Below are 19,158 nucleotides of genomic sequence, written 5' to 3'. Positions count from 1 at the left end.
ATATTTGTCATACAACAAGTGACACGTACCTCACGTGACTCACTACAACTGGTGGCCTCGTACGAATTTCATGAATGACTGTTAATTCGTGTAAGATTGATTTACGTGTTGGCATGTATTTTGAAAGAATAACAGCTGATGAGCTGTGAATGTTTACGCAGCGGCTGAGCTGCGCGCTTGGAGCTGCACCTTTCAAGCAAACGCTGCATGTATAAGCGTTGGGCTGGCAATGTTTTAAGAGCTGAAATTGTGTCATTAAGTCTTGTGAAAGCTGAATTGTACGTCTGTATGTGTAACATAAGCTGGCTTTGAGCTGTGGAAACGCTTTATTCTGTTTAAACTGTGTTGAATTCGCTGTTCTGGTCCGCTTCGGTTCTTTGGACCGGCTCGGTTCTGAAACGGGTTCGAACGAGTTGTTAAATAGCTAGAAAGACGTTTTGTCACGGAGCGCCGTTCTCTGTGCAGCTCAGGGGGTTTATTCGTTACAAATCTTAACAGAAAAAGTGCATTTTGATGGTTTAAAAGACGAAAAAGTGACGAACCATTTTACGCTAATCTAACTTGCTAGTTGGAGAATACGCTTCGTGATTGGTTGAATTCGCTGTTGTGGAGCGCTTTGATTGGTTGAGGTTTGACTGACGTGGCTACGTCACTTCCCCTCAAGCCTGCGCTGCGTTGCCATTTGGTGATTTCAGTCACGTGACCCGGAAATGAAATTCGTTTTCATAGGGAAATAAAATCTGCTTTTTAAAGCTAAAAAGCTCCCCTAAAGTGATTGTTGACACACTGTTAAGTGCTTCGAAGCCTGCTCGCTGAAATTCTGCCACGTTAGAGTTTAAAATTCGCCAAAAAACGATGTTTTAAACAACGCTAGCGATGCTAATTTTAAGCTAACAAGCTAACGACCGGGGCCTTAACTACGCCTAAAATCACTAAATGAAGCTGAAATATTGTTCCAAAAACTCATGTTCAGGCTAAAAAGTCGTGTTTGTTGAAATTGTGCCACTTTTGTGTAAAAAATCCGTTCAGAAATGTTGATTTTGACCGAGTTTAGCCGAAGCTAACTTCAAGCTAAGCGGCTAACAACAGGATGTCAACCGAACGCCACAGGAAGTTATAGCTCCCCTAGTGGATAACACAAACAGTGTCTGAGTTAAAATTAGTAAGGTAAGGCTGACATCTTCTGGCGAACCTTGAGAAGACAGGTTTCACTCGCTTATTAGGTCTAAATAGTGAAATTAAAAACGTTTTAATCTTTCTAAAAGCATTTTCGAGTCAATAAACGTTCCTTAAAGCTGAAAATTACTGTTATCTTGCATTTTAAAAGTTATAAGGTACTTATGCAAACGAGCATTCACCAAAAAGTTTATTTCACTGTTAAATCCTTTAAAAATAAGGTACAAAAATAAACATTAACTTTTTAAAATAGAAACAGTTACAGATTTTCACAAAGTTGGAAAAAGTTTACTCATTTGCTAAAAGGATAGTGCACGTTTAATTAATAAATCACTAAATAAAAGTAAATACATCAGACAAAGAGACTTTGCTGATTTTATTTATTTTGAAAAACCTAAAACATTAAAATTCTCCTGTTTAAACTCTAAATAGAAGAAAAATGCCAAGCGACAATGAAGAAGACACCTCTTTAAAACCAACAAATGATGACATCATTTTGGGGGCATTACATATTTTAACAACTCCACTGATTGGTACACAATTACAGCAATTACAACTACTCGATGAAGTTCAAAGACAAGAAGAGCTGAAAAGTCTGGCCGCAGGAACATTAAATACAGAGAGTAAAAAGCTCAGCCTTGAACGGTTAGCAAAAATCTCCCTGCTTCTAAAAGCTGAATTGGATGAACGGTCGGAACGCCTTGACTGGATGTCTGAAACACATGAGAGGAATCTCTCAGAAATGCAGGCGTCACTAGAAGAAAAATCTTATGAAAAGATTAAAGAAATAGACCGTCAGTACAAAGCCACGTGTGAAGATAACGATGTGCTACAACAACAGTTGCAGCTTGCAAAAACTGAACTGGAACAATGCAAAATAGATAAACAAAATCTACAAAAGCTAAATATGCTCTTAGAAGGTGACTACTGTACATCCCAGGAACATTTAAAAAAATGTGAGGCGAAACTAATAGCAGCAATAGAAAAAGGTCAGAATCCAGGGCAAGGTGACCTGGAATCAAAACCAGACCCTGAACAGGATCGGGGTAATACACCAATTACTCAACGACCTCTTTACTCACGAAGTGCTTTTAGACCCATCCAATCACCTACACAAACGGGCAGAGCAACACCCCCACAACTGATCACGCATGTGAGACCATTGATATCTTCTCCATCAATGGATGACTTGCAAAAAATCTCAAAATATGTACAACGTTTCATCCCTGAACCGTTGGGCTCCCCTGGAACGAAAGCGTACCTCAGAGATCTGGATTTCAGATTGAGAGCTTATCCAAACGCTACGGTAGAAGATAAAATCAGTCTGATACGACTCACTTCGGACAGAGATGTGTTTACCTTCATCGAGCGTCTGCCAGATGCAACGAGAAGGGATTACAAACTTCTGTGTGAAGCTCTGATCAAAGAGTACGACGCCTGCGCAGGACCTACTGGGTATCCAGCCGCAGACAAGGTCACGCAGGGCAAGAATGAACATCCAAAAGTTTATTACAAAAGAATCTTCCAAGCTTATTTTGGTAACAGAAATGAAACCGGAATGGAGGAAGAAGAAGGTTTTAAATTTGTTTTCAGCAAAAATCTCCATCCTGACATTCAAACGTCAGTGCAAATGATGGCAAATTACAGAGAAAAATCCATCAGTGAGATTAAACAGTGCGCTGTGAACGTGTTTGAGGCACGTTGTCATGCCAAGACGCCCATAGAAGTGTTTCCTGGTGTAAAGGTTAAACCCCACTCCCTAGAATTAGAAGGAAGGCGTGCATCGCCACCCCCTCCTAAAAAGGGAGAAAAAAGGCAGTATTTTCAGACTAACAAACCGCATCATGAAGGTGCACGCTGGGATAAAAAGGCTCCTCCTGCAGAGGACGAACGTGATTATCGTAAATGGGACCAGCGGAGGACGCAAAAAAATGGGAACCCAGAGGAACCCCAAAAAGACGTACCTAGCCGCCCCCCACCTCGGACGAAACGTCCAGAGGCGAAAAAATCACAAAAATCCCAGAAAAAAGGCCCTCCACCTCTGAACTCGGAAGAGACAGAAAAATTGCGTGAAATGTTAGAAGATTTGAAACACACTGACAAGGGAAGCCGACCAAAAGCACTATGCAGTGAGGTACTCACTACAGCATCTCTGGACGCGAATGACAACACTACAGATGTCGGTGAGACACACCAAGACGCTGTTGTTGTTGCCTCAAACAACCCCTCATCGGATGAAAGGGGGGTAATCACACACACAAACGATGACCAGTCATCGCAAGCTGAACACGCAGAAACAGCTACAGCTGTGCTGACGGTTCAGACAAACCAAGATTACACAGATAAATCTGAACGCGTGAAGAAGCGTCAGAAAAAACCCAAAAGGTTTCTGTGTAACTTTATCAGAAAGGGGGCCGCCAAAAAGGCGTACCTGTCAGTAACTCTCGAAGGGGTCCTCACACACGAAGCACTCTTGGACGGTGGGGCAGACATAACTATTATGTCAGCTAAACTGTTCGAGGAGCTGAGGACAGCCGCAGCCGAGAAAAACAGGATAATACCTCTATCTGATTGTGCTATAGAAATGCAGGGTCTCTCAGAAACGAAAACAACCCTGACAGCTATAGCAATGGTTCACATGCAGATTGGCAATATGACACTGTACCACCCGGTACACGTGACCCATGTTGACTCATTCCCATTTTTGGTTGGCCAGGATTTTATAAATCGCTTTAACGCGATTATAGATTACGGTGATCAAACAATGTGGACAACAGTGAGAAAACCACTGCCAATAGAAACGCCTCCGGAGTGTGACACAGACTGCCCAACAGCAGGTACCGCGGAAGACACAAAGGACTCCTCAGCCGAGGACACGAGCCCGGTGAGTACTCCTCTAACACCATGTGAAACCAAAGAAGCCCAAGAGGTCCAAACTCTGACTCAACAAGACAGCCTCCTCTGTGAGCTGGAACAGCCAGAGTCCACCAAACACTACCTACCACTGGTAGTTAAGGGTGTAGAGATCCAAGGGTCCCACACCAACGATGCTGTACTGTCTCTGTGGACAGATAAATCAGCAATTAACCGAGCTTTCTACGAAACCTTGGTTCACAAACACGTTGGTCTAGAACTAATTAAAAAAGCTTTCCGCTTTCCATTAGTTCCCAATAGTTCACAGGTAATGACCGCAGAAGGAGTCATTAACCTAAAACTGAACTGGAATCAACGAGAACTGGTTCACCCATTTCTCGTTATCCAAAACTTACCACATGCATCCTACATAGGCTCTGACATTTTGGTAAGGTTAGGTGTTCATGTGGACACCATCAACAAGGTGCTGTGGTCCCTCAAACCAGCCACAAAGGATACTCCTGTGCTAGACACAGTGAGCCTTAAGGCTGGGCAGACCATTCCAGAGGCCTGCCAGGTTGCTACCAACCAAGACACCACAGTACCACCCCAGGTGATTAACCTAATGGTGCGAATCCACATAATAGCTGGACAAGCTATTAGCCATAAACAGGCATATTTTCAACCCTCTCCTGCATTTTTCAACTTGGGACTGTCCGTGGAAGCCACGAACCAGGTGAGTCTTGACTCCAGGACCACATCTATTGCTGTGTGTAACACTGGCATGGATGAGGTGCTGATCCCAAAAAAGACTATGCTAGGATGGTTGATTTCAACTGACTTTCATGATTTTGAACTAGGCATTCCATTTCTGGGAGGACTCCCAGACAATCTGGTACCGAGTCAAGAAGCTGGGCCAGTATGGTTTACAAAACCAACACAGGCCATAGCTCTTTTCTCAACCGATGATGTCGACCAAGGACCTCAAACCTATGGTGTCTTACCCATAGACAGGCCCGACGACTCAGAAAGGGATTCATTGGAGCTCCCCAAGGAGCAAGAACCCTTAACAGTCTCATCACAGATTGATCAGGTGGTCGCCCAAGCCGACGCTCTGACATCTGATGAAGAAAGAGACAAACTACGCCAAGTTCTTCTAAAATATGAAAAGTCATTCTCAACTGATTCAACAGATTGTGGGTTGACCTCACTCCACGCAGTGAGAATCCCAACCCCACCCAACGCACCGCCAACATTTGTCAGACAATACAAGATCCCTCTGGCGGCACACCAGCCTGTCCAGGAGATCATTGATGACCTTTTGGTCAAAGGTATAATCAGACAATGTAATAGCACCTACTCTGCGCCTCTATGGCCAGTTTTAAAACCAAATGGTAAGTGGAGACTTACCATAGACTACAGGAAGCTAAATAAACAAGTACCTTTATCCAGGTGGCCTATGACTCAGCTCCATCAGGAACTGCCAAAGGTCACCGATGGTAAGTACTTCTCGACCCTCGACGTCGCCTCTGGTTTTTGGACCATCCCTGTGCGCGCCGAGGACCAACACAAACTAGCTTTCACTTTTGGCAGCCGACAATACACCTTTACCAGGTGTCCCTTCGGCTACGCTAACTCACCTGCAGAGTTCAACATCTTTTTGAACAAAGCATGTCCAGACGCCCACGAGCGTGGGACACTGATCTACGTGGACGACATCCTTTTGAGGCAGCCAACACTGGACTCCCATTTGGCTGAGATCGACCACGTCCTAAATCAGCTAACAACTGCTGGTGCTAAAATCTCACTGTCAAAGTGCCAGTGGTGCAGAACCAAAGTGGACTACGTTGGCCTCTTAGTAGGTCCAGACGGAGTACAACCACAGTTGACTCGCACCCAAGGCCTAGACAACCTCAAAGTCCCAACCAATCTCAAAGAACTACAGAGTTTCTTGGGAGTGTGTAACTACTCTCGCCAGTTCATAGAGCATTATGCGGATCTCGCAAAACCACTAACTGAACTCTTAAAGAAAGACGTTCCTTTTGTCTGGACTGATACACAACAGCAGGCAATGAACGCTCTCAAAGACAGGCTCAAGCTAGCCCCATGTCTAGTCTACCCAGACTACAACAAAGAGTTCTACTTGGAAGTGGGCTTCTCAACTTACTGCATGAGTGCAGGTCTGTACCAAATACACGACAAAGACAGGCGTGTTGTGGCCTACGCCAGCAAAACAATGGCAGGCCCTGAATTACGGTATTCAGACTGTGAGAAGGCTCTATTGACCACTGTGTGGGCAGTGAAACATTTCTCCTGCTATATTGGTGGACAGAGGATTATTGTTGAGACACAACACCAGCCAGTAACGTTTCTGAACAGCCAACGCATCAGAGATGGTGTGGTGACGAACTCACGCGTTGCAACATGGCTTATGGCACTTCAAAGTTTTAACCTAGACATCCGCTACGGTCAAAATAAGAAGTCGCATTTGGGCACTGATTTGGCAATCTGCCAAGAATGTACACAGGATGTACCAGCCACCCAACAGCCGGTTGTGAGCAAACCCTCAGTTGCTGAGGACCCAAATCACCACTTCTTTGATAGCAATATCTGCAAAGATATGGCAACAATGTACGTGGATGGATGCTCATTCCACCACGAGACAATCTGCAAAGCAGGTGTTGGAGGAGTTCTCCTCCAGGACCAAGAACAGGTCACATTTGGCTATAAATTAGGCTCTCAGTCTTCTCAGTACGCTGAGATAGCTGCAATCCTAATAGGCCTACAGATGGCAGTAGAACGCTCCATCCAGACGCTAGTCATCTGCACCGACTCTAACTACGCTCGACTTAGTTTCTTGTGTCATCTCGCTCTGTGGAAACAGAACGGTTTTCTCACAAGCAACAAAAAGGTGGTAAAACACAAAGAGCTTTTCATGACATGTGACCACTTAGTGACATCACATGATCTACAGATATTCTGGAAGAAAGTTCCAGGACACTCTAGAGTCCCAGGCGATGACAAGCACTACAATGACCTTGCAGACTCCCTAGCCAAAGAAGGAGCCGCTGACGGACCCACGTGGTCCTTCGACCCCTCCTGGCTACTCAACACTCAGTCGTCACAAGCTACAACTGAGGTAATGGCAGTCACACGTGCACAAGCTGCAGCTAAACCTGCTGATAACACAGTTTCTGTGCGCCCAATGCTGACTGACCCAGACATCATCCAACTTCAGAAGTTGGATCCTGCAATTAACTCGATGATGCTGTATCTGACTGACCCAGACAAATACACTCCATCGAAAGACGAGCTGGATTCCAATCCAGACCTCAAAGTCCTCTTTCAGCTGCGAAAACAGCTAAAACTACTTAAAGGCATCCTAACTTTCGCTCATGGACGGACGTCCTCACCTGTGTTCGTGGTCCCCCATGACCACAGGGGGGTGATGTTAGTCCATGCACATGACCTTCCGTCCGCAGGACATAAGGGTGACAATGCCACGCTGAAAGCATTAAAACAAATTGCTTATTGGCCTGGAATGAAAAAGGATGTCAAGGACTACATAAAAGGGTGCCTGATCTGTGGCCAGTTTCAACCATCCAGACCACTTCACAGAGCACCACTGCACAGTAGAGGCATTGCATTTCCATGGTCGGACCTCCAGATTGACTGGGTCGGACCACTCACTAAGACCTCTAGAGGAAATAAATATTTTCTCACGGTAACCTGCGCGTTTACCAAATGGGTAGAATGTCTACCAGCCCCTAATGACACAGCACAAACCACTGCTATGTTATTAATGAATCATGTATTTTCAAGGTTCGGACTTCCCCTTAGGGTGAACTCGGACCAAGGTACACACTTCACAGGTGAAGTAATGAAGGAACTGTGGAAGACGCTAGGCGTCAAAGCCAACTTCCATATTGGCTACCACCCACAGGCTTCAGGCCAGGTTGAGAGAGCAAACAGGACGGTGGTGAGTATTTTGAAAAAATACGTAGCCGCAAACCACAAGGACTGGGACGTGAAACTCCCTCTGGTCCTCATGGCCATAAGGGCCACTCCACACACGTCGACTGGCATCGCTCCTTTCGAGATGATGACGGGTCGACAAATGACTCTCCCTCTGCACCTGCTGTACCAACCAGGCGATGCTGCCATGGCAACAGCCTACACCACACAACAATACATGAAAGATTTGGAAAGACATCTTAAGAACACTTTTGCTTTCGCACAGAAAAACCTGGAAAAATCAGCTGAAGGACGCAAAGCGTACTACGACCAAAAGGCCTCTTACGAGGAACTCCAAGTGGGAGACAGGGTCTGGTACTACACGTTTGCACCCAAAACTGGGAGAGTAGAGTCCGGGACCGGAACTCTCGCCCGTAAGCTGATGCCCAGATGGACTGGACCCCATCTGATAACCGACAAAGTGTCTCCAATTATCTACCAGATAAAAATCAGTAAAGGCCAAAAAGAGCCAACTGTTAAATGGGTACACCGTAACCAGGTTAAACAACACAAGGCGTGCAATAACTCCTTAGGAGACAAAGACATCACAAAATCAGACCTCGTGGGAACAAGGGTCATCCAAGCAGGAGATAACTAATGGATAATAAAATTAACCATAGTTTAAACTCACAGGACCTACCCTTGATAAAACGGGACAGCGTGACTGAAATCTGGCAACCAGGGTGAGGAGAAGCAGTGAAACGATGTTTCTAGACGCTTAGTCACTACTCTTGTCGGTGTTGGAACGTTGTTTAGTTGATTTTGGTATTGTTTCTGAGGTAAGAATGAATTTTGTTGTGTAGTAAGTTAGAGACTAAGAAGCCTTTAACCATGCCAACATGCAGTTCATTCACTAAATTGCAATCTTTGCGGAGTCAATGTATATTATTGCTACTTTGAGTACCATAATCTACATTGATCTCACAACGCTTAAGCCGAACCTACTCGAACAATTCTATTCGGGGGGATAGCTAATTCTTTTTGATAAGTCTCGCCATAGACTTCCAAAACATTTATGGGAAAACCAAACACCCAATCTCAAGTCGTTCGTCTAAAAGACAACAGACAATTAGACCAAACTATATTTTACCATGTAAAGCTAACTTAAACCAAGTTAGAAATGGAAAAATAGTTTGGAACACTTTTCTATAGGCATAAACCCCTGTAGTTACCCCTTTTCAGCATTCTCCACCCCTTAACTGGTAGTTGTAGCTGTTCCCAACCATAATAGCTTACACACCAGATGCATATAGTTTAAGGCCTTATGTAAAATCCCCTTCATAAGCCCACCTTAAACCACATAATTGCATGACACATTGAACCAGAACGGCACAGGCTGGACGTCGCTGGAGACAACCTTCGCTGGAGGCGATCTGCAATCCTGACGTTGGTCTCAACTCTTCATCCAGTGGCCGCTTCTTCAGTTCAATCCAAGGGTACCCCTCTGTATGCTGATTAATCAACACTTCCAATCGCTGTGGATTTACCGTTGTGGATTATATGACTTTTTCCAATGGATTACAGACTCTGTTTCCAAGGGGTTAAAGCATTGCTACAATGGGATTACCGAGACGATATGGGATTATAATCAACACAATGGAATACCAAGAACATTGTGGAATTACCTTGACTTTGTTTCCTTGCTGGATTACTTCTGACTTTGGTCTTCCTTGATGGATTACTTCTGACTTTGGTCTTCCTTGCTGGATTACATCAAGCTCAAGGACATTTGAAGGTCTAAGTTCACGGTTGGAATTCATCCCCATGGACAGGTGATGATTTCCAAAGGGGGGACTGTAGTGAACCAGATGACCTCAAATCTACCAGATGGACAGAGACTGTTATTTTCATTGATCTGAATGAGTCTGGGCCATCTGATGAACTTTCTTTCTTGAATTAATCAAGCAGAAAAGACAATTCTTTATAATCATTACTGTCTTACAAATGTTTTGATAATCAAATTGTGTTAGTTCACTCAATGCTTTACAGGTTGAAAAGAACTACTAATTTTTATTTTACATAAACAGTAAGTAATGATTTTTGTTCCTCATTCAGAGAAGAAATCACCTGAATATGCCTTTCTTGATTTTCAGTCTGAAATGAGCAAGCTGTCGTAAGTATGTGAAAGGTTGGTCTTCGGTCAACTAAAATGTTTACTGAAGAAGAAATGTCATGTTTAAACTTGTTCAGAAGATTACCAAGAGTAGACTCCAGAAAGTCTGCTGCTTCTGCAATAATCTTTTCTGTATGTTAAACAAGTTTCATTCTCTGACCTCGACTGTTGATAAACACCTTACGTCAAAAACACACCTCTTTCTGGTCCTTCCACGAATCAGAAAGCTCTAAACTGAACAGGAAGTAAACTCATTTAAAATGTGACAACTGCCCAGTTCAAGTTAGAATGAGAGCTGACAACAGATTGAGAGTTCTGGAGAACGTGAGAGTTCCAAGATTGAGAGTGCAGTCGGTTCTGAAAGCTTCAGAGCAATGAAGAATCCAGAGGTTTTTTGGGGATTATAATTCTGTTTTGAGCTAATCAACGCACGACTTTCTGAAGGTTTGGTAGCTCTCGACGGAGACGCTGAAACGAGTCAGAAAGGAACTACATCCAACGCTGATTCATCATCAACAGGTAGATGGTTCTATTTTGACCAAGTGTACCGTGAGAAGCTGAGATCGGACGGAGCGTGCAACTTCTGGTCAAACAGATTAAATTCCCTCACACATTTCCTCTGTAAGATAAATCTCAATTTAATCTTAAACTCTTCTCTCTCATAAATCAGTACAGATATTTTTAGAAATGTCTGAAGCAAAGTCCTCAAATCACCGCCGAGTGATTTGAAGTTCATTTTCTGTGAAACTGTCTGTTATTATTTTCATATTTTGCCAAATTAATGTAAATGTTTGATGTTAAACTTTGATTTTGAAAATAAATGATTCCATTCATTTGATGGGTCAAAGATAAATAACGTCTCTCGTTCACATTTCTGTTAAATTCAATGCACGGCATTTACAGTCAGAAAAATGAAGAACTCGTGAATATTGTATGCATATATAATTCATATATTTGTCATACAACAAGTGACACGTACCTCACGTGACTCACTACACTTGTTATGACCTACTGTCTCCCGACCCACCACCGTATGCCAGCAAGAGATGGCAGCAACATAAACTTTCAGGGTGGATGGAAATCGGTCCTGAGAAGGTAGCACCTGAAGGAAAGTAAGAACAGAAAGGACAGTGTACAGGGTCCTCATGTCTGGCATGACACCAGTTGCTGAAAACCTTCCACTTATGTGTGTACACCAGTCATGTGGAAGGGGCCCTGGCATTGTTCATTTTATGTGCGACCTCCCCGTCATACTTTGAGAAGATAATGCCGGGCCCTGTAGCGGCCAAGCCCGGAGCCGACTGGGATTGGGGTGCAGGAGAACCAAAGCCGGCAGTGTGTCATCTCGAGATGCAAACAGGTCCACAGCTGCCTTGTCGTACCTCTCCCAAATTACCCTAACCACCTCCGGATGAAGCCTCCAATCCCCAGGTGGTGGGCGTCCTCGAGACAGAAAATCGGCCGGACCATTCTGCATTTCTGGAATGTGGGCTGCCCTCAGACTGGCAAAGACGGGGGCTGCCCAAAGTAAGAGCTTCTGGGTCAGCAGTAGAAATGTCAGCGACCGTGTTCACCCTTGATGGTTGACATGGAAAACCACAGAAGTATTATCGGACCTCACCAGGACATGCTTCCCACGCAGGCCTGGGAAGAAGTGTTTTAGTGCCAGCCACACAGCGTCCAGCTCCAAGGCATTGATGTGCCTCGTCTTTTGCTGTGGAGACCATGTTCCTTGGGCAATCTGTCGCTGTCACGATGCCCCCCAACCTGTGGTGGATGCATCGGTACAAACAACCTCCCTCTGAGACAGCAGAGAGCCCAGTGGGACCCCCTTCACCATAAACACTGCATCTTGCCATTGAGCCAGTGACGCGAGGCATTGAGGAGACACTAGCAACCTCCTGCAATGGTGCACTGCATAAGTCTGATCCAGCCGCAGGCTGTTTAGCCACATCTGTAGAGGGCACAGAGACAACAGCCCCAGAGGTACCACCGTGGAGGCAGCAGTCAGCTTGCCTAACAGGCAAAGGTACACAATAAAGGGGGGTGCACAGCCAGGCAGGAAGGCGGGCAGCATCTGCAGAATCCCGCTGACACACTGTGGCAGAGAAAGACCGAATGTTAGAACTCTGAATTGAAAATGCTTGCCTTGAAATGCCAAGCGGAGAAACTGCCAATGGTGCTGCGCAATCGGTACATGAAAGTATGCATCCTTCAAGTCGACCAAGATGAACCAGTCGCCTGGAGCGCATCTCTGATGCTCAACATGTGGAAAGGAATAGTTTTATAAACACATTCAGACCTCTCAGGTCCAAAATTGGCCATAGTCCACCAATCTTTTTTGGGACAAAAAAATACTTCGAGTAAAAGCCCCCTGGATCCCGCAGGGGGTCAAGAGGCACTATAGCAGCCTTGGCCAGCAAGGAATCCATTTCGTGGTTTAGTGCCTGAGCTTTCACCTGGTCGTGAATGACCGTCATTCTGACCTGACCAGGAACAGGAGGGCGGCGGCGGAACTGTAGCACATAGCCCCGAGAGTGTTGACACAACCCATGAATCGGGCACGAGAGCGGCCCACCGGTTGAACTGAAATGGGGTAAAGTGTCTCACTGCCTGCTTCCAAATGTCATTTCTGAGCTCTCCTGCCTTTAGGAGGGCGGGAGGGCTGCCTGCGTTGAAGAGGGACGGGAGCCCGACCTCTGGGCAGAGCCCATTGGCTATGAGCAGGCCCTGCTGCAGGCCGCAGCTGCCCCACGGAAGGTGTAGGTGGGGCCAGATAAGTGTGTGAGGAGGACACAGAGGCACCTCCAGCAGGACGCTGAGAGCGTCTGCAATGAAGGCCGGACAATTGCTATCTGGTACGGGTGGCCTGGGCTGAACGTTCCAAGGCCGCAAGTGCAGCAGAACCAAACAACTACCCAGAAACCACAGGAAGACTCATCAGGGTCCTTCTACAGGGTTCAGTCAGGGGAGACTGCGCCAGCCAAACCTGGCGACGTGCCTGGACAAGGGTAGATAACACATGACCAATCTCCCTTTAAAAAAGAGGAAAGGCATGAAGGGAAGCGTCCATCAGGCCTTGAGTAGGCGCATCAACCGCGAAGCCCTCCAAAGAGGTCGAGAGGCCCAGTAACAAATGTGACAACGAGTTACCCAGTCATCCCAATCGAGACCCCGAGTCATAAGCTCTACAGAGCAGGTCATCTGTGACCCGGCACTGAAGACGAGGGCACCTGGCATTAGCCCTCAAAGCCTCATCCGGAGCCACAACGCTATGGCAGGTTCAACAGAAGGCATTATGGCCCAAGCCAAACTTGGGCAAATCCTGCATGGCCGCCAGGGCCCTACCATCTGCGGTCGGTTGTGAGAAAGTCTTAGTATCCATCCAGCAGGCCTGTACCTCCTTTATAGATTCAGCCGAAGGGGGAACCATAAAGGACGACCTACCAGAAGGACGTTTAAAGAAAGCGTTGGAAGCAGCAGGTTGGCTCTGTGGGACATCTAGGTGCAACTGAGTGTAGTATGTCAGGACAGCTTTGCTGTAGACATACGACTAATTAATTATTCTTAAAGCTAGTTCAAGCACAAAGAATATTAATTGTTTAATTACAACAGATTCTTTTCTTTTTCGAGTTAAATTTATGCCATGTGACCGAGATAACTGTGAGTGGATTGCTTAATCAGTGACATGAGACGCCATTTTATCTTTGACCCATCAGAATAAATGTGGTCATTTATTTAACAGAATCAAAATTTAACAACAAAACATGTACACATTGATTTGCTGATCTGTTTCTGATTAATAAACGTGTCACGCTTTACTAACATGACAACAGAACATTACTGATTGAGGCTGATTCACCTCTGAAGGCATCTAGATTACTGGCAAATAGAAGTTTAAAGAGAAGACAGATTTAAAGATTTAAAAGGAGGTTTAGATGGAAGCTATGTGTGAAACCAGAACTTTGCACCCTTCCTTCGACACCCCGCTCAGCTTTCCGGTACACTTCAGTACGTGCAGCGACTTTGTTACCTTAGAAGGGGATACCTCCACTCCGGAACAGAAGTCCATTGGTACGATCCCTTTACAGCGTCTCCGGTTAAAGTAGCTGGGAATCTTTAGAATAAATGCAAATACTCATGAGGTACTCGGTTCCACCGATTAAGCTTCCTTAGAAGTGGAGCATTTACTGCTCGGGTTGAGTGCACAGCGATGCGAGCCGTGACTCCGCTAAATGGAGGGACTTCTTGGCACATGGTCCCATCCATCCGCTCCAAGTTCTGAAGACTTAGCCCTAAGACTTAAGACTCCAACTGAGTTCCAGCACTGAACTCCAGGACTGCACTTCAGGACTGAACTGAGTTCCAGGACCGAAGTCTAGGACCGAACTGAATAGTTCCACAAAGTGTTCCTTTTAAAGGGGTATACACTTCCTGTTACGTGGTACTTCCTGATTGGTTGAAACAATCAGCAGGGGGGTGGTTCTAGTGATGTCAAGAGGGTCACTAGCAGTCAAGAGACAGCAGGAATGTTTACGAACGGTTGGTACAGACGGAGAAATATTATGATGACGTGAGACAAACGCAGGTGCCAGTTGAAGTTATTCACTGTCTGCTAGCTTTAAAAACAAGACACTTCGTTCTAAAAACTCGTCTCTGTCTCTGATTTTCGACCAACATCACTAAATGCACACTTACTTCGTAAATAGGCATTTAACTGTATGATCAAAAATCTGCTGAGGTTTAAAAATCATTAATACTGTTTCACAGTTGATTTAAATGAGTGGTTCACTTCACATTTAGAAATGGTATGAACTAAACACACATTTGATTATCAAGATATTCTAAGATAGTAATGATAATGTAAAAAAGAAGAGTGTTCTTTCAATTGATTAATTCAGGATACAATTAAATAGTCTCTTGATGAGATAATTTGTATTTCTGGATTCAAATCAATGAAATAACAGTTCCTGTCCCATGAAGGTCTTCAGAGACAGGTTGAGGTCGGAGGCCTAGTTCACTACATGAGCAAGAGCAGTTCTCAACCAACCACTACGGAACCATCCTCCTCTGGCTGAGAGCAGGAGGTGGTGTGCGAACTTGGCAGTCGACACACATGAGCCAGACTCAAACTGCTCTTGAAAATTAGTTCCAGAGGCTGTCAGGGAAATAGCATCCTCTTCAAAAGCACAGGCCCCTGAGCCCATGTTCTGTCCCAGGTCAGGGTCCCCAGTCAGACCTGCATTGCCCCCTTCCCTCAGGGACTCTAGCAGCACCTTCATCTGTTCCAGCTCAGAGGTGAGATGGGCCACCTGCCCAGATAGTACCTCTGAGCCCCTGGAGCTTTTCTTGGTCCTTTTTCGTGGAGGCCCCAAGGCCTCTGAGGCCACACGCTTTATAGGCTGGCCCGCAATCTCAGAACTAGCCAACGAGCTACCTGCAGGGACAAGGGCAGAACAGAACAGTTGGGGCAGGCCGATTCCATCAAGGCCTCCCTCAGATGATCCGGCCCCAAGTAAGGGGGGGCACAGATCATGTCCATCCTCCAACTGGAGAGGGGCCAAATAGGCTCTGCAGCACTGCATGTCCAGCATCTTATGGCTCACAGGACTAGAAGCATCAGGCCGAGCAGGAAACGCCACTCTTGACGCTGGAGTCAATGAGCGAATGGACCAGGGAACCCGGTCGAGCAGAAAACGCCACCAGGGGTTTCCCCAACTGATAGCTTATAAAAGTAGCCAGAAGTGCTACGACTGCCGTAGAGCCACAGGTAAAAAATGCAACACAAACACGGTTGCGATTTAAGAAAGGGAGGCAAGCCAAACACGGCTGCACAAATCAAGAAAAAAATGCAAGCACAAACACGGCTGCACTATAATGAAAAATGCAAGCACGAACACGGCTGCACTATAATGAAAAAAATGCAAGCACAAACACGGCTGCACTATAATGAAAAAAGGCAAGCCGAACACAGCTGCACAATTCAAGGAAATGCAAGCACGAAAAACAGCTGCAGCGTAACAAATTAAAGTCAAGCCGAACACGGCTGTAACTATGGAAATGAAACGCAAGCACGAAAAATGGCTGCAATGTAACAAACAGCAAGCGGACGCAGCTGTACAATATGAGCACGAGCCCGAACAGGTAAAGATGGGCGAAGCCGAACACGGCCGCTACACCCGCAACTGAAAACAAGCAAGCACAAACGCGGCTGCAATGCTTTCTGTAAACTAAGGTAAAAACGGCTAAACGCCGTACCTCCAGCCAATAAGGAAACCAGATGCGGATAGCGAACGTGCTACCGCCGGGTCAACAGAAACAAACAAATTACCAGTTGAAGTACAATCATTTAGAGGATACCAGCTTGCACAGCCTCTGGAGGGCGAGACAGTCCCGCAGCTCTGACCATAGTCTCAAGGCTACCAGCGTCAAGCAGAAAAAGTAAACCTCTTACCACCTGCATGCGAGAAGATGAAAGGGACTGGGCTACCATTGTCACGTGCCTATATAGACTCACCGGTGTCCCGGGTGTCACACGCGACTATGTTGGCATAAAATACTCGACCTGCGCATGCGCAAGAATGATCATTCAGTGCTTTAAGCACCGCCTCTGGCAGTCAGTAGGGATGAAACAGAACTAATTTTTTTCAGTTAAGGAAATCAGAATGGGTCAGAGCCTCAGACAGCTGAAGGCATTGGGGCGTTGTAAATGTATCGATCTTCTGTGGTTGCTGGCTGTTCTCCAAAGCGTAATAAATCTGATGACGTCAACAACTGGCTGTTTTGGAAATCTCTTTGTACCATATTTCTTTGTTTTTTATCCCATCATATGACTCCTGACAGCACTTCCATGATTAGTACTTTTACCTGTATTGATGAGTATGTAGGTACTTGTACTTTGTATTGGTGTTCATGCATCCCTACTATTCTACATCCTGACTGCTACTCAAGCTGTTGAAGATATTGTTTATCCATCCATCATCATTACACACTTCTTCCTTGAAGATAGTGTTCATTTTTCTAAGTAATGCTTAGAGACATTGAGACGCAATGATTCAGCGTGACATGTGGGTGGCTTGTACCTGTGCCTGTGCGTTTGGCTCCAGTCTGAGCAGACAGCCGACCTGCTGGCCCTTGGTCTGGATCACTCCAGCACACACGTAGTTCTCTGGGTTCGGATCAACATTGTCCAGCAGGGCCATTCCTAATCCCAGCAGCTGGCAGCAAACAAAAGACATGCATCACATAAAGGAACTCCAAAGGCCCAACATTTTTAGAATGAATGCTCGTCACCCGCTGCCTTTCATGCCAGTTTTAGATTGTGATCTTAATGTTCTGCATGGTTAGATGTGATTCCACAAGCTGTCCTGCTCAGTGTACTGGAAACGACCCTCCGCTACTACAACAGTAAATCTTAACTAAATATGTGTAAAACTGTTTTATCGTAGTTTATAAGCCTTTTGAGGTCAGCTTGATGTGGTGGCCATCTTGAGTTGGGCTGACTACAAACAATCAGTTGTAGATGTACATCTAATGATTACTTTCTGCAAGTTTAATTTAAATTCATCCACTGAAGGAGACATGTTTGGCTAAGAGAAACAAATGCACATATAGCAAAAACATTATCGTCCTCCTTAACCTTTTAGCAGCAGATGACACAAACATGGCTAAATGGCTGAAAGGGATAAAATATCTTCTCTTGGCTACAAGTGTTTCATCACTGCCCATTAATGTTTAGCCATAAATATTTTAGAAACATTTTATTTGCTCCAGCAACAAGAATACAATTTAACAAAAGTACATCAACGCTCGTGAGCAAAGTATTATCCAGCAATACAAGAGGCTAAAGCAATGGCCCAGACAAGAAAAGAACTTGTTAACTTTGATTTATGACCTTGAAGTTGTGGTGATGAAGTGTATGCAGCGCTCTGCCTTCGACAGGTGTACAATGAAAAGCGGTGATGGTGTCAGGGGAAGCCAAGAAACAAAATGTTAAATGTTTACCTTCGCCTTGATAACTTCAGTGTCCATCCCATGGTTGGCCTTGAATATCTTCTGTGCTTCTTGCTGAGGCCTGAGGAGACATGCAGAGATTTAGAGCTGCATCAAGCGTTCTTCAGAATTTAGTTTCTCCGGTATAGATATTTTAACAACACGGAGCAGAATATGACCGTGTTGGACTTTAACTAAACACACAGCTAAAATGTAAAGAGACAAAATGCTGTTCAGTGATTGACAGAAAGTTATATCTGAGAGAAACCCTCAGCCACGCACGCGCCAACAACTCAAAACTACACACAACACACACACACAACACACTAGTACACACACACACACACACACACACAACACACTAGTACACACACACACACACACACACACACACTAGTACACACACACACACACACACACACACACAAACACACACTCTTACTGGCTCAGCTGTTTCCAGCGCTGGAAGAAGTCTTGTGAGGACATCTCAGTGGGCTGGAAGAACTTGTTGATGGTGACGGGCAGTTTGAGCGTCAGGTTTTGCAGAGCTCCTCCATATCTGTCACAACTACACAGTTTAGAATCAAGTCTGCATGTTTCATACAGCTCCACTTGGTCCAATTCACTAGTCACCAACAAGTCCAACCATTTAATCTCAGTCTTGAAGATTAAAGCCAGTAAAGACCATGTGAAGATAAAAGAAACTAGTTCATCAAACCCAACTCTTTGTTGCTAAACAAGGATTGTAACAGCCAAAGCTGATATGATGCAAGCTTCAGTTTTTAAGCACTTCTGAGCGGAGGTAGACCAAAACAGCTTCTGAACAGGTCAGAGGTTAAACTTTCACTACAGGACTACTGCACTTATTCAACTAAATCTATGGAACGGTTATTTAGTCTAAAAAAGTTAAATCTGGTCCTCTGGACATTCAAAAAAACAACACAAAGCAAAACAACAAAAATATAGAAACGTTTCGTCTCTCATCCGAGAGACTTCCTCAGTCTGAGGTG

At 45.1% G+C, this 19,158-nt stretch overlaps 1 protein-coding gene across 2 annotated transcripts in view; it reads right to left on the bottom strand.

Moving 5' to 3' along the window:
* Window positions 1-19,158, bottom strand: part of ap2a1 (adaptor related protein complex 2 subunit alpha 1) — a 115,466-nt gene that overhangs the window by 5,221 nt on the left and 91,087 nt on the right. For both annotated transcript variants that reach the window (XM_037688797.1, XM_037688796.1), the window contains 3 exons: window positions 18,591-18,707; window positions 18,161-18,230; window positions 17,239-17,373 (listed from right to left, as the gene is read on the bottom strand). In XM_037688797.1, coding sequence (XP_037544725.1) covers window positions 17,239-17,373; window positions 18,161-18,230; window positions 18,591-18,707 — 322 coding nt within the window. The remainder of the gene's footprint in view (window positions 1-17,238; window positions 17,374-18,160; window positions 18,231-18,590; window positions 18,708-19,158) is intronic.

The sequence above is a fragment of the Nematolebias whitei genome, chromosome 15 (assembly GCF_014905685.2).
Source record: "Nematolebias whitei isolate Nwh7 chromosome 15, NemWhi1, whole genome shotgun sequence".
In the NCBI taxonomy this organism is placed as follows: domain Eukaryota; kingdom Metazoa; phylum Chordata; class Actinopteri; order Cyprinodontiformes; family Rivulidae; genus Nematolebias; species Nematolebias whitei.
Note: the sequence above shows the minus strand (reverse complement) of the source record. Positions and strands in the feature narration are given on the sequence as shown.